Raw genomic sequence first — 12,823 nt, 5'->3', positions numbered from 1 at the left:
TAACTTCCCTCATATAATACCTACTCACACATTGTCGATTGTGATAACCATATATGTAATGACAATAGATATTGTGAGAACTTTTTAATAAAAATCTAAACGGTCGAGATTTGGAATTTTTAAGTTTACGATATCTGTCTTGTCTGCTAGTACTATATAAAGATAGAGAGATAAAGGAAAAATTAGATTATAGGATAGGATATTTCATCATTAAATTTCCCTTCGTTGAGCGTGAAACATCCTAATTTATATCTAGAGATTAGTGACTAGTATAAGATCATCAAAATGTGTGTATCACATGAACTCTTTGTTCTCAATACCTATATCTATCAATTCAATTTACTATCTTCTTAGTATTCCAAAGAATCTGTAGCCAATTAAACTTCTCTGTGAAGTAATAGTTTATTCCTTCTTACTACTTTTGTTCTGCTACTTTCAATTGGAAAATAGTAGTAAAGACTGATAAAAAATATTGAGCTTTGAAGTTTCATCAAACAGGTAATAAAGGATGTATATTTTATGGTAGCAAACAATTTAATTTTAAACGTTTTGTTTCTTATAACCCTATTTGATGACCCATTAATGTTTCGAAGTAAGATTAGAATCATGTCAGTCATGAATTTACATATAATACTGCAGTAAACTGAATTGCATGTATTTAAAATGAAAACAAAAGTACATAGCGTTTCATCATTTTGTAATCTCACGCAGCCAGGAATGCTGCTTTGATAAAAATAATAAAAACTGATGGAATGTTATCAAAAATGTCATTCCTTATTGAGCATGCCGAGCAAATTTGATAATAATTGTTTTATGTTATAATATTATGGTAGAAAGTAAGGTAGTAGTTTAGATTAAAACTGTATCAAAATCCGTATGTTTGTCTTAGTCTTCTTTTTTCTTAAGACGCAGTCTTGTTTCTTCTACTATTCAGCCTTTTGAGAAGTTGATGTCCAGCTTCCGTGCCATCTCTTGGGTGGTTGCTTGGGAGGTCTCCTTGAAGTTGATTTTTCATCCTTTGTCCATTTAGTCCATCATTCTTTCGACGTTATCTCTCCAATAATGTTGTCTCAATCTCGTAAATCGTACTATATCCTGAATTTTCAGATCCTCTCTTATAGCTTTCTTCAAATTTGGGCTCACTTCTTTGATAGTTTTCAATGGTTTCGTCTCTGCTGCTCTCATCATATTTGTATATGCAGACTTCACTATCGATGGACATATATTTGTTTTTCCATATGATGTCCCGCAAATAGCCAGCGATTCTTGATGCTTATTTATTTGCGTTCGTACCTCTTGCTGTAAGATTTTGGAGCTTTTGATCTCGACTACTAAGTTTGTCCATTGTATACACTGGTGAATGGGGCTGGCGTTCACAGCTAGTTTACATCTATTTCTATTACCATTTATTCTGTTTTTTCTTCTACAAATATCTGCATATTGAGGTTTTCGGCTGTTTGGAACTGATATAGCAAGCGCTGTAGGTCATCTTCGTTATCGGCTATCAATATTGGTTCGTGTGTGTCCTGAAGTGGATTGAGAAGCTTCAAGGGTACTGTAGCCGGTTTTAAACCCGGATAAAAGAGGAGAGTTGATGGACACATACCCACCATGAAAGAGATTCAAGGCTCAAAGAACTGCTAATATGCTTTTGTTGCTAAATTATCTTGATTTTAGGTCTCTTCTGATTGAAAATCAGTTTTAACTTATTTCAAAAACCAATTGCCCTAAATTCAATACAATTTAGAAACAAAAATATATGAAAGTATCTAAAAATTGGGAAACTAAAAAAATCGATACATTTATGTTTATTTGGCGACTATCCAATGAAAAAATTAGTTCACTGTGAAGAAATGTTTGATTTTACATCTTCTTTCTCTCTATATACATATTCCAAGGAGTTTCTCATTTTTTCAAACCTTCTAAGGAATGAATGCTTCACAAACTAAGTTCCTGCCATCACTTTTTTATTGATCTGAAATTACATTTCACTTATGGGCTTTCCCAATATTGGTAAAGGAAAGATATCGGAAATATTCAGATCAGATGAATATGGCTGATAAAACATTTCGGTTTTTTTGTCTACAACAAATGTTGAAATGCACAAAAGATGTCAGCAAATCAGTATAAGGCTGACCAGGTATTGTTTTTTCTTTTTCGAGAAAAATAGTAAAGATTTTACTTTTGTATACCTAAGAAACTGTGACGATGACCTTAGGAATTGATCCCCATCAAAAAACTATTGTAATCAACCACTCCAAGAGCTTAATTGATGATACGTTCTTTGGACTAATCATGATATACAGAAACGTAAATGATTTTAGCAGTTATTTAACTTTTTATATACATATACGTATACAGAACATTGTGTTGGATATTTAAGGCTTTAATTGAAAATACACCTCTGACTAAAATTTTGATTGAATTAAAAACCATTACCAATAAATAAATTTCTAGAATTGAAATATATGACTAGTATTCACTGCAGGGACCAAAGTGAAAGTGCTAAATACTTAGGAATCTACCTAGACAAAAAACTTAAGTGGAAACAACACTAAATTGATTGATAAGGAGAAAATCCAAAGTCCTTATCTACAAATCTGTCATCAAGCCTATAAGGACATATGGAATATCTAAAATCTAAAATATTCCGTCAACTAGTAGATGTTTCATGGTATGTAACAAATCACACCATTCACGTGGACCTGGGAGTGCTCACTGTACAAGAAGTTATTCAAGAAAGGATCATCAAATACCACAAAACTATAGAAACCCACACAAATCTACCACTGGAGGAGTTGTTAACGCCACGAAACGCGAAGAGACTGAAAAAAAGTTAGCTAATAGACTCAATATGAGGGCAAATATTAAACCAAAGAGAGTAAAAAATATTCTGATTGTTGATAAAAACTTGTTATAATAAAAAAAAACTGCAGAAGCAACCATAACGAGAAGGCCCTCTTTCGGTGCCCGGAGAGGCCAGTCTCTGCTACAGTCTTGATTATCGACTGCTTTAACTGGCACACCAACAAAATAATGTAAAAACTGCATTTTCACCTCTTTACTAAAAATTATAATATTATATTAAGTAAGGATCAATTGGAGACGAATTAAATACTACATACTGAATTTCCAACATTGAGCAGATGGAGCCTAGAAAGAATAACATGATATTGAGTTATATATTATCATTTTTCAATCTCAATGGAGTAAAATACCTAGAATTCTAGCAAGAAATAATTAATAAAACTAGATTAATTATTTCCTAGCCGTGTACATGATAATATCCTAAATAGAAACATCTGATTCCAAGATTTCCCATTCCGTGAGTACATCAAATTTGTTTTTCCACATAGAAAAATGTGCAGAACGAAGTCTATTGAATAGTCATCGTAGTCCTAAAAGGACCCACAGAAGTTATTTGTTTACGTGATTTCTATAACGAGTGTGACTGATTTCCAGTCATAATCATATCAACGATGGAGATGTGTCCACCTTGTCTTTCACTCTTTGGAACACTTTATTTTTGAAAATGCGTGGTTGGTTTCAATTAATTCGATAATATTACGTAACTTTCAAATTTTTTGATGAATATTTTTAAGCTTAATGAAATTTCACTCACCGATAAATGACTTACACGAGTTTACTTTCACTTTTATGAATATACATTCATTTAATGACAATACCTAAACATAATATCATGTATCAATCTCCATTAACGTTATTTAAATTAAGATAAATTTTAAGAAAAGAATAAATAAACTTTCCCACAAGAGAGGAATGGGACAAAATGTAATCTTAAACTTCATGTACATTTCAACAGGAGCTGGTGTATTTTGAATGGAATTGAACATCCAAAAGTCTGATAGACTGAAAACTGGATGTAATATTTTTAAGTGGGAATCTACACAATAAAAAAAGCTACCAGGCTGCTACGGAAAAGCCCTAAATCGAATAGAAACACAAGAATCTACTCACTATTGTGGTAATGAGCTGGGGCGAGGCACTATCCTTGATTCGTGACACTGAAATGACCTTTTGTTGTGTACCAGAACATTATGACGTAAGGGAACTTCGAGGGAGATGAGCTTGTAGAACGAGAAGAGTTGATCTCGAAAAGAAAGTAACAGTAATTATACGGATGTAATTGTTGAAAGATACTGTTGACAAAGGATTCAGAGTCAAAAATCAGAATATATGATCAATTGCATAATATCCAGAGCGATTTAGTCAAGGTTCTATAAAAAGAAGTCAAAAAATATAATAAGAGTCACGGAATACCCAGTCTCGAAGATCATTGAAAACAGACAAGTGCTATGGTGAAGAACTGACGATGTAGCATCTATGCTACCGGTGCCATGCCTTGGCGGAAAACCGCGCCAAATGCTGGGGGTAGACCCAACAGACTGACTCGAAAAAACAGCAGAACTAGAAATAAAAAATTTTTATACTTGGTTGTAAATGCAAAGTAAGCTAAAAACGGGAAATAATATGGATAGTTAGTATTTAATTCCTATGTAATTGATCCTTAATTATAATATTTTGGTATAGAGGTTAAAAAGGCAGTTTTTGTTCAATAATAAATAATTTCATTCCTACATTATTTTGTTGTTGTTCTAGTTGAAGCAGATCTAGAGTTGCTAATCAAGACAGTAGCACAAACTGGCCTCTCCGAATACCGAAAGAGGGCCTTCTCGTTGTAGTTTCTACTGCAGTTTTTTTTTTTTTTATTATAACAAGTTTTTATTAACAATCCGAATATTTTCTACTTTCTATGGGTTAATTTGCTCGCGAGTGTTGGATAATCTAACATCGATAACGTCTTAGTGAGGATATTGGCCTATTGGTCTATTGGCCAACTTTTTTTCCGTCTCTTCGCATTTCGTGGCGTTAACAACTCCTCCAGTATTGGATTGGGGTGGGTTTCTAAAGTTTTGTGGTATTTGATGATCCTTCTTGCATAACTTCTTGCACATTGAGCACTTCCAGATCCACGTGAATTGTGTGATTTGTTACATACCATGGAGCATCTAATAGTTGACGGAGTATTTTAGATTGGGATCTCTGATTAATATTTGTATTAGATTTTCAAGCACAAGTGAGACTTTGGATTTTCTCCCTATCAACCAATGTAGTTCTTTTGCTTTGTTATCAAGTTGTTTTCTTTTTTGTGGTATGTTGTTTCCAGTTAAGTTTAGTACTATCACTTAGGTCTCTGCAGTGATTACTAGTCATATAATTTAGTTCCAGAAATGTTTATTCCTAGAAATTCATTTATTGATAATGGTTTTTACTTAGGTTAAAATTTCAGTCAGAGGTGAATTTTCATTTAGAGCCTCAAATATCCAACCCAACTTTTTGTATACATTAAAATCACATCAATTCTCACATATTCCGGTGGATTAACGTCTCATTTTGTCAGAGATTGTTGATTAACATCTATTGAAGCCGATTGATGTCGAATCACATCAATTCTTGCATGTTCAGGTGAATTTAAGTTTGTCAGATATTATCGATAAATATCCAATAAATTCGATTGAGGTCGATTGTCACTTTAAGTTGATTTCCAATTTCTACAATGTAGGACGACAAATCTAGATACAAATTTCCTATAATAACTAAGATAGAGTCATCGATTTAGACAGTTCTTCTTTTAGTACAAAGCAAAAGAGATTAATAAGATGTTTCCGCATTCATATCTGAGCAATATTTAATAATTCCACAAAAATATTTGGCTCTGGTAGAGTCTGTTGATTAGTTAATTTAAAAACGAATATTTTATAATTAGCTAATAGCTAATGTTATTAATAGTGTATCGACCTAAAAGTCATTAAAATCGGATATCTTATATGCTTTACATACTTTTACTTTCAGTGAACAAAACGTAAAAGTGAGTAAGATTGGTATATCTAATAACAAACAAAAATTAAAATAAAGCCACATTATTGGTAAATAGGAACATTAGAATTCAAGCGTCAATAGCGGAAGGATTTGAATTATTTATAACATTCTAATATAATTACGAAATGATTCATAGGTAAAGAGCCAAATTGTAACTGAACGCTCAGAGGTCAAAAATAACGATACTCTCATTAACATTAATAAGTATAGTTTGGAAAAAGTTGTATTTATATTTGTTAATAGATTTTCGACAGCTGTAAGGACGAATGAAATATATGAGGATTTTAGTTAACTCGTGGATGTAGTTACCAAAAATCGCGTATGGGGAGTTGGTCTTACAACTAGAGCTATGAGAACATGTCCAGCGCTTGCACTTGGAGTGATCCTAAATTTTCCACCTCTTCATAAATTGATGGAGAGAGTAGTGGAAAAAACTTTTCTTGGGCTATTTAGACAAGGTCGCAACACCCTTCAGAATATGGGATATTCTCAAGGAGAAAGTTTAATTTTGAAAAGAAATTTATTTCCAAATTAAGCTGTTGAAGTTCAAACACCATATAAAAAATGTATGGATATGCCAATGTACGGATCCACAACCAAAAGATCAGAATGTTTAGAATACACCAAGTATGCAATTGAAACATGCAAGGAGGTCAACTGGGAAAGGAATTATCGCGAATTAACCATAAATGCTCTAATCTTTAATATAATAAGAGATTTGGGAAGTTGAATGAACAAGCAGACAAAATGAAATTATCCTCCAATGGATTGTAAAATAGTCTGGATTGGAGGTGACTAGAATAGCAGACGGACTTCCTAAGGTAGGGGAGGATAAACCATTGTTAAGATCTGACCCTTCCCCTGAATTAGAGGAAACACTGAAAATAAGTAGATAGGAAAAAAATTGTTACTACGACAATGTACAGGACATTCAGTCAGGATTTGTAACATGTATCGACATCCCTATAGTTCGAAAAGAAATAGATTATGAGTGAGTATGAACTTATAGCTGTGAGGACGAAAAAATTTCAATTCAATTCAACGACGTTAATGTCTCATCAAACTTTCTTCGATTTAAACTTCAAATTTGCATTCAGTGCTTGTAGAAATTATTATAATAAATTAATGGTTATACAACATAAATACTGCAGGTACTAAACAGTTTGAAAAAGATATTTGTAGCTTAGTTGAAAATAGATATGACTCAAGTGGAAAGGTGAAAGGATTGCATAATCCAGAAGCATTCATATACAAGGTGACTCATAAGTAATGTAACTTCACGTTTAGAAAAATGGGTTCTGTTTCTCATTGGGAATTTCGTAGGGATTTGGAAGTTTCATAATATTCTATTTTCTATGAAAATTAAATTGATTATTATCGATCAGTTCCCAATATTTTTATTGAGCATATATTGCTATCAAAAGCGAAAAACTATGTGGAATTTTGAATCAATGAGTGAAAATGTGACTAGAAAATTCCGAATAAATCCATGTAATTAAGCTATTTTTCAATATAATGACTTGATAATTAATTATGTATTGAAAGTTAATGAAAATCTGCATTCATACAAAGGAGGAGAAGATTAGCCATAAACTTTCTTTCACTAAATAACCAAATATTTTGTGGATTTCTCATTTGCAGTCAATAGATAAATTAGAAGTAATTTGTGAAGTTCCAACAAGAAAGATAAACTTAAGGAGTAAACTGAAGAACCAATATACGAGAGGAGTAGTAAGATCTCGATATCATTTCAGACAAAAGAATTCTCAGTTCAGTTGAAAATTCTCAATAATTTGCGATTTCTATTTAATAGAGCAGTACTTTTCCAGTTTTTTTAATAATACTCTTGGAACAGAAGTGATGATCATGAATTGTAAATAGGAACAAAATACAATTAGAACAGAATACTAAAAGAGAGACATTGAAGAAAATAAGGGGACACGAATGTCTTGGAACTATATTGGCAGAGGATTGGAACTTAATGGTGAAAAACAAATTGTAAGAAGAATGAATCAAGGAGACTATATTACTTAGTAAAAAAACTATACTGGAATATGGAGATATTAAAATAGAAGTGAGCCTACATGAATACATTGAACTGAAGCACCTAAGAAAAATAGCGGGAAAACGAAGTACGGCAACAAAAACAAAAGGCAATATTAAGAAAAATATACAGATAACAAATAAATTGATTATTGCTTTACAACGAACACATGAAGACTTACAAGAAAAGTTTAACAGGAAGTACTATAAAGAGAAGAAGAGATATACTTAGAAGAAACAGTTCGAACAAAAATAAAGAAAATAGGAGACTACAAAGAAGAAACTTCACATGAAATGATAGATTTAAGACATAATACATAAAATAATACTGATTCCTATAGTTGAAATGGCAGAAGGAGAAAATGAAAAGAAGTTTTGGAAGATGAGTTTTTGGGATAAATAATAGCCATTGAAGTATTATATTGTTCGATCTAAATATTCTCGTTATCGATTATTATTACTTATCACCTTCAATATGAGCCTGACAAAGTAAACTGTGACTAATTCTTCATTACCCATTGGCACACCAACGCTTTCTTTTCAATTTGTATTATTTCATCAGGTAAACAAGAAATCCGGTTCTAAAATTTTACTATATTAGATCATCAACCAGCGGTAAATGCTTCCTTAAATTCTCAATTTTGGAAAATCAAAAAATGAGGACACTCTTCGAGTTCATTAAACTTCTTACGAGCTTGATTTGGTTTCCAATATTTATTTATTCATCCGGATATAAGCATAATTTCATAATTCAGAAATTATTGAGATCGAATTGGAGTAAATTTGAAGGAGAGGATTTATTTGAATATTTTGTTTTTCAAGTTTGTGATTTGAAGTTTTTTGTTTTTGAAAGATAAAATACAATTTCTCTTCTTCCTTGAATATTTTTGTCCTTGAAAACATCGACTTTTAATCTTTGGAATATTTTTTCGCAGGATTTTATAGTTTTCACTTTTTTGTAATGTAATTTTGTACTTTGGACCCCTTGCTCACATATGTTTTGTTTTTAATTTGCTTATCGTCAACTACAGTATGGCCTGATGTCTTCAAAGGTTATGGTGTTATACATCTAATAGAGTTTAGGCTACGAACATTTTAAAAATTGTGAGAAATAAGCAAATTTCCTTTTGTAATCCCTTATTTGAATAGACATCGCTGGAAAGTGATTTTTATTTTATTATTTGGCTTTATCATCGTAGCCCTTATGTTTTTTGTGCTCATAGTTTGACATAGCTCAAATTATTGGCAACAATATATTAATAACCAATTGAAATTTTTATAGACGATACGAATTCAACAATTTTTCAATAATTCATATTTTTCGGTCAAGATATTAGTCTAGAATTAACTCTAGCTTTTATTTCATTAAGATGTGTTTTAATCTGAAATCGATACTTTTCATCTTGAGTTATTTTCAAAATTTTATCGGTCCAGTGAATATAGGTTTTTACTTCAGATTTCCATTAAGATACATTTCTTGATTGATTTGGCCAATATGTGCTTCTACTCTTTGGCTGAATACCATCCAAATTAGAGGGTGGTAATTTTTTTGTTGAAACCAACCGTTGTAATCGGTAAAAAGCCATTCTTAGCACAAGTTTTTCCAGAAAATCAATACTTTTTCACTTATTTGTGGTTGAAACTTTGAATTTTTGTTACAAAAATCGATTTTTTAAAAATAACACAACAATTATTGATTTTATCGATAAACCTGTAAAGAGGTTAAATGTTATGTTCGAAATAATACGAAGAATATTTTTTTTGGTTATAATTCCAATACAATACATAAGATTTTGAAAAATTGAGAATTGAATAAGAAAATACAATCAATTTTTCGAAAAAATGTAGTGAATCTTTTTTGAAGAACTTTCAAGATCATTCAAATGAGTCTTAAGACTTTGTGATACATAAAATAAGGAAGTTATAACGATAAGTGCTTCTACTCTGGGGGTTAATACCACCCAAACTAGAAAGTGGTAATTGTTTTGTTGTAACTAATCGATAAAAAAACATTCTGAGCACAAATTGTTCTAGAAAAATCAATACCCTTATACTCAATTGTGATTGAAATTTTGAATTTTTGCTTAAAAAAAACCTATTTACAATCAATTTTTTAAAAATAACTCAAAAAGTATTTATTTTATCTAAAAAACTGTAGAGAGGTTAAATTTTGTTTTCGAGAAAATACAAAGAATGGATTTTTTTGGTTATAGACCTAATAAAAACATAAGATTTTGAAAAATTGGATAAGTGAAAACAATCAATTTTACGAAAAAAATGTATTGAATCTTTTTTGAAGAACTTTAAAAATCATTTACTCTGCGGATGAATATAATTCAAACTAGAGGATGGTAATTTTTTGTTGCAGCTAATCGTGCTAAAAAACTGTAAATAGGTAATATACTTTTTGAAAAATACGGAGAATGTTTTTTTTTGGTTACAGACCTAATACAAACCATAAGAATTTGAAAAATTGAAAATTAAGTATAAACAGTCAATTCTAGGAAAAAATGCATTGAATCTTTTCCAAAAAATTTTAGAAACAATTCAAATGAGACTTGAAACTTTTTAATACATAAAATACAGGAGTTATGACGAAAATAAGATAGAATTCCTTCATTGCATGAAAAACACCCTTGATATTGTCATCCTAACTAAAATAAAATTTGCAAATCAATTTAATTGAATACATATGATAGGATCAAAAAGTTTGAACGGTTTGTGGACCTTGATTCTGAGAAATATTATGGTTAAAATGGACAAATTTTTTTTATTTTTATAAAAAACTGTCTTCCAATAAAAATAACTAAATATGAAAGATACGTTAAAACTGCTAGAGAACAAAAAGATTTTTTCTATATAATTATTTTTCTTAGCTTCAGATATAACAAAATTCATAGTAGCGTGTGACTGGTATCGTCTTAAAGCCCTTTGAACGTCTCCCTTTTGAAATTAAATGCATTCCAAACCTTTTTAGCCTAATAGATTATAATCTTTCCTACAAAATGTTTTTTAATCGATTACCTAACTCAACTCAAACACTATAAAGCATATCAATTTAACATTAGTAACATTTTTGTTCTATGAACAAAATAACTTTGTAGCAATAACGGAAAATTTTTAAGGGTGAATAAATTGCGATAAAAAAACATTTGAGTTCAATAAAATACAAAGGACACTTTTAATATAAATTAAGTAATATAAAATCCTATTATTTTATCATAAAAGGGTATTAGTTTCTCAGGGTTGAAATACATTGATTTGAGGTTGAGAAACATAAATAGAATCCAAAAACATCATGTTATCTTTATTTTAATCTAATAAATGTATATTCAATTTTAACAATAAGGGATAGTTTTCCCCCTTTACAATAATTTGCACTTATTGGCATAGGGTAGATTTTGAAGTGAAGGATGAGGTGATACCATAGTTTTCTCGTTGTTCTCTGGACTATTATTGTTATGTAGATTTTGGTCAACAATAAAATGCAGAATAATTACAATAAGACTCGTTTTTTATCACACATCTGCTTAAAGCATCTAATCAATAAACATTTTTTACTTAAATAATTTAAAATATATTCGAACAATCCTCAATTTCTTTGTACACAATATTTACAAGTATTTGCGATCATGTATTCAAATATTACAAAACTTTACGAAATTAGAGAAGTTGATATTGCTAATTATCTATTAGAATAAAATGTTCTCCAACTAAACAAATGCCTACATAATTGATAAATAGCATTTCCTCTTCTTTCATATTATATAAGGATTAGTAAAAAATGCAAAACTACTAACCAGAATGAAAATGTAGTACCCCAACATATTAAAAGTTTTTTATGTCTGTTTGTAAACAGTAAACAAACAACGTTTGCCTCACGCACCAAACCGCACTCTCTCCACAATTCGAATGTATACACAAAACTGATCGGTACCGCTTTTCCGTTCTGTATATCTGAATTGTTTCAGTCCGGGTACTCTCTAGTGCCGGCCGTCGCTGAAAATGTAGGCGTACCCCGCTAAAGCAGTCAAAGGTCGCAAAACAATGCAAGGTTGTACTTGTGACGGTTTCAGTACCCACGGTGCATATGTGCGAAAATAGGGTATACATATAAGATTTGGATTAGAATTTCGATAAAATTTTGATAATTTGAAGTTACTAGAGCAAGAGAAATGTTTTATTGTCAAAAAATTGTTTACAATTTGTAGACCAAAGCTTGTAAAAACTAAAAAACAAATATAAAAATAACTAAATTAAGAAATAAAATTTCAATATACCGAATAAAACCATAATGAGAAACAAAATTATGGGCAATAGTAATAGGTAATAGTCCATAGCAAAATTAAACCAGTATACAGTATGCCCGTCATTAAATATTATTATAAGAATTTTCCATTTCCAGTAAATATACCCTCAAACTATTGTAGAATACGGGAGAGGTAGTATCGATTTGATTTCAATTGGCAAGTGATTGTGCATTTTTTGGTATAGTAAAATATTGAGCCTTTAACTAATTCTGAACGTGGAGTAGGTAGGTGAAGATCGTACTCCGCGTTCCTAAGTGGATAGCCGTGCAACGAACTTTCTGAAATTGAGAAGCGTGCTTTCGAATTAGGCAAACGGATTTAAAGATGAATAAGGAAGCAAGAGTCAGAATTTTTAATCTTGCAGTGAGCTCTGCTGTTTATTGCGAGTAAATATCTAACAGCTCTTTTTTGTAGATTGAAGATTAGCTCAAATTGAGTCGCACCACACGTATCCCAGAAGGGAAGGGCATTTCGGAGACGCGACTCAACAAGGGCATAATAAACTGTTAAGGAGATGGATAACATTCTTTGGAAACTGATATCAGCGCAAAACTGGAGGAACTTAATTT

At 31.0% G+C, this 12,823-nt stretch overlaps 1 protein-coding gene across 1 annotated transcript in view; it reads right to left on the bottom strand.

Annotated features, from left to right (window-relative positions):
• LOC130444585 (uncharacterized) overlaps positions 1-11,924 on the bottom strand; it is an 86,835-nt gene extending 74,911 nt beyond the window's left edge. Inside the window, exon 1 of the mRNA XM_056779809.1 lies at positions 11,745-11,924. Within this exon, the coding sequence (XP_056635787.1) occupies positions 11,745-11,771 (27 nt within the window). The 5' untranslated portion in view covers positions 11,772-11,924. The remainder of the gene's footprint in view (positions 1-11,744) is intronic.
• Between the last annotated feature and the right edge of the window lie 899 nt (positions 11,925-12,823).

Source organism: Diorhabda sublineata, chromosome 5 (genome assembly GCF_026230105.1).
Source record: "Diorhabda sublineata isolate icDioSubl1.1 chromosome 5, icDioSubl1.1, whole genome shotgun sequence".
In the NCBI taxonomy this organism is placed as follows: domain Eukaryota; kingdom Metazoa; phylum Arthropoda; class Insecta; order Coleoptera; family Chrysomelidae; genus Diorhabda; species Diorhabda sublineata.
Note: the sequence above shows the minus strand (reverse complement) of the source record. Positions and strands in the feature narration are given on the sequence as shown.